Source organism: Centrocercus urophasianus, unplaced genomic scaffold (assembly GCF_019232065.1).
Source record: "Centrocercus urophasianus isolate 14NV4802_14NV808 unplaced genomic scaffold, USGS_Curo_1.0 seq_11, whole genome shotgun sequence".
In the NCBI taxonomy this organism is placed as follows: domain Eukaryota; kingdom Metazoa; phylum Chordata; class Aves; order Galliformes; family Phasianidae; genus Centrocercus; species Centrocercus urophasianus.
The window spans coordinates 88,280,968-88,283,739 of record NW_024884253.1 but is presented as its reverse complement, the minus strand read 5'-3'; the positions used below and the strand labels follow the sequence as shown (position 1 = coordinate 88,283,739).

The window sequence follows — 2,772 nt, the reverse complement described above, 5'->3', positions numbered from 1 at the left end:
TTCTGTTAAATTAAATGGTTTCACAGTTCTCAATAACAGTCAAACTCACTGTTGAAAGAAGTACCATGCAGATCTTGCAAGACAACTTTTCAGCAGCCACAAAGTTGGGTATTTCTGCTACAGGTAAAATTTTAAGGGGAACCTATGCATTTAGGTCAGGAAACTAATGCTTAACTTCAAAAGCTGTACATGGAACAGGACAAGTGTTGCGTTGAGTAGTGGTCCAACAGTTATTCGTAACGAATGCTTTTAATTTATGCCAATCTCTTTGTTATCCTCAATAAATCTGGTGAATGGACGACTGGCTCCAGTTTCAGAACTTGCTTTGTCCAAGCCAACAATGGGAGGGCTGCTGCCTGTGCGAGCTTTGTCCATGCCACTGGTAAGGTTGCTTAGAGGTGGGATGGCACCTCCACCAAGACTTACTGGGAGTTGGGGAATGCCTCCGTTCTGTATGACAGAAATCTCATTGTTCTTCATGGCAAGTCCATTTGTGATAGCTGCAGCATATTGGTTCCAAAAACTGGGGTCAACGTTCATGGCCCGAGCTGCCAAATCCTTCTGGAACATTTCAGAGAACTTCAGTGCATCACCACCCAGCAAAGCCATGGGGTTTTCCACGGAGAGGCGACGGCCACGGCGTGCAGGTGCATTATTCCACATGTGCGTTCCCATGTGAACCTGCAATGCAAATGGGACAAGAAACACCCTCACATTAGCATCTTCCAGATGAGTGGCTGGGCTGAGCCCCTTGCTTTTAGAAAAGGTCTTTTAATTCTGGTTTTAAAAAAAGTCTTTTAGTTCACATTGGAAACAAATCAATTCCAGTTAAGACACGGTTCTAAGGCCTGGTCAAGCTGTGCAAAGGAAAATCCAGCTCCGTAATAATCTTTCAGTGTGCACCAAAAGAACAAAGCATATGCATCCTTTTAGGTTTGGACAGTCTCGTATGCAAGCTGGAAATTCTTCATGGTGAAGATTACCAAGTGCTTTTACTCATACTAGGAGATGGCATTTTTTCTGCCCGTTCCCTTTCAACATCTTTTCTCTTAATATTTTATCTCACATCAAATGCATCAATCGTTTTGCTAAATATAATATTAAAAACAGGAACTTCAGGACAGTTAAAAGTGTATTCCCCAGGCTGTGTCCAGGTGGTTAACCAGACTGCGGGAACAGGAGGCACGAGTCCTGCAGTGACCTGCTGTAAATCAGTGGGAAACTGCTTTCTAGTCTGCAGTGCCCTCAAAGCAGAACAGAAAATGGAATTCTGTGACAGGCACACTAGTTGCTGAGATAGTTCTGCATTTCTGGTTTAGAGTGAGCTTATTTTTCAGTGCTGTTCCACAAGAACTGCCAGAGCATGCATACCAGCTGACTGTCTGTACATCATGATTGTCAGACAAAACACACTGTGTACGTGTGCATACACTCAGAAGCAGTTTTAAAGAGCACATCCTTGCACAGCCTCTTTTCGGTCCCTATCTTTAACACAGGAGAAGCATGAAACACACCGGCATACAACGAGCCTTGAATCTCCCTTTTTTCCTGTTTCTGGGACACACATTCAGCCCTAAAATCGGCCAAGTTCAAGTACAGTACCTCAATCCCCCCAAGCCTTTACAGTTGCATTTGGCCTCTTACCTTAAGATTCCCCTTTGTGGTAAAAGCTCTACCACAGATTGTGCAACCAAACGGTTTTTCACCAGTATGGGTGCGCTCGTGTATCTGCAGTGCGCTTGCTGAGGAGAAGGTCTTCCCACAAGACTGACAGTTGTGCTGCTTGGGAGTGCGGCGAGGGGGGGGTGCCAGCATGGGGGTGATCCCCGGACTCATCACTGTCTGTGGTGCAGCAGGAACCTGGATTCCAGCTGGAAGCGAGGGAACCTCACCCAAAGAGATCGGCTTGCTGTGACCATTCACTTCCATTTTGATCATGGTAGGCGCTGTACTGGTGACCAGGCTAGGAGTACTTTGGCTGGGACCTAGAGTAAAGTTGGGTTCAAATAACTGAGAAGGCAGCTCTTTTAATTTGTGCGTCAGTAAGTGCTGTTTTAAATTACCCATAGTGGAACACCCACGATTGCAGACTGTACAAACAAATGGACGTTCTTTAGTATGGCTGCGGTAGTGAATTTCCAATGCACTCTTACAAGCAAAAGGCTTGCCACAGATATTACAAACAGTACTTTTAAACTTACCACGTTCTCTGTTCAGGAACAGCAGGCTAAAAGGAGCCTCCTCTTTGATGACCGGTCTTCCAGGGTTGGTGGATGTCAGATCTAACGCGCCTCCATTTTCAGTTGCAGGTGGTGGGCTGTCTGGTTTTTCAGTCTTTAATTGTATTTCTTGTGGTTCTTCCTGGTTGCTGAGACCCGGGGACTTTGATCTAAAACTTTCACTGTTACTATTTACAGGAGACAAAGCTTGCATGGAGGAAGAAGACTCTGACATTGCAGGGCTGCCTGCACTCTGGCTTTCGAGATCACCAACAGCCGATGAGGAGTCATTGCTCAAATGGTCACTTTCCCCTGATCCGTTTTCTATGGATTTTAAACTGGTCAGCTGCTGACAGTTCATGACAGAATCAATCATTTTCATTTGATTCTCCAAAGCAGCGATACTGGAGATCACAGAAGGCGGTGAGGAAGGACATGACCCAGAGTAAGAGATAAGGGGTTTTGCTGAGTCGCTTGCCATGTCCTTTAACTCTGGGTCCTCTTCCATAGAATTTTCATCAATGTCATCATCGAAGTTGCTCAATGTGTCAAT

General features: G+C 45.3%; 1 protein-coding gene across 1 annotated transcript in view; it reads right to left on the bottom strand.

Annotated features, from left to right (window-relative positions):
• Nucleotides 1–249: 249 nt before the first annotated feature.
• Nucleotides 250–2,772, bottom strand: part of SALL3 (spalt like transcription factor 3) — a 19,611-nt gene continuing 17,088 nt past the window's right edge. The window contains exons 2-4 of the mRNA XM_042808666.1: nt 2,202–2,772; nt 1,645–1,985; nt 250–681 (exon numbers count right to left, since the gene is read on the bottom strand). The exon at nt 2,202–2,772 is cut by the window's right edge and continues 2,363 nt beyond it. Coding sequence (XP_042664600.1) covers nt 250–681; nt 1,645–1,985; nt 2,202–2,772 — 1,344 coding nt within the window. The remainder of the gene's footprint in view (nt 682–1,644; nt 1,986–2,201) is intronic.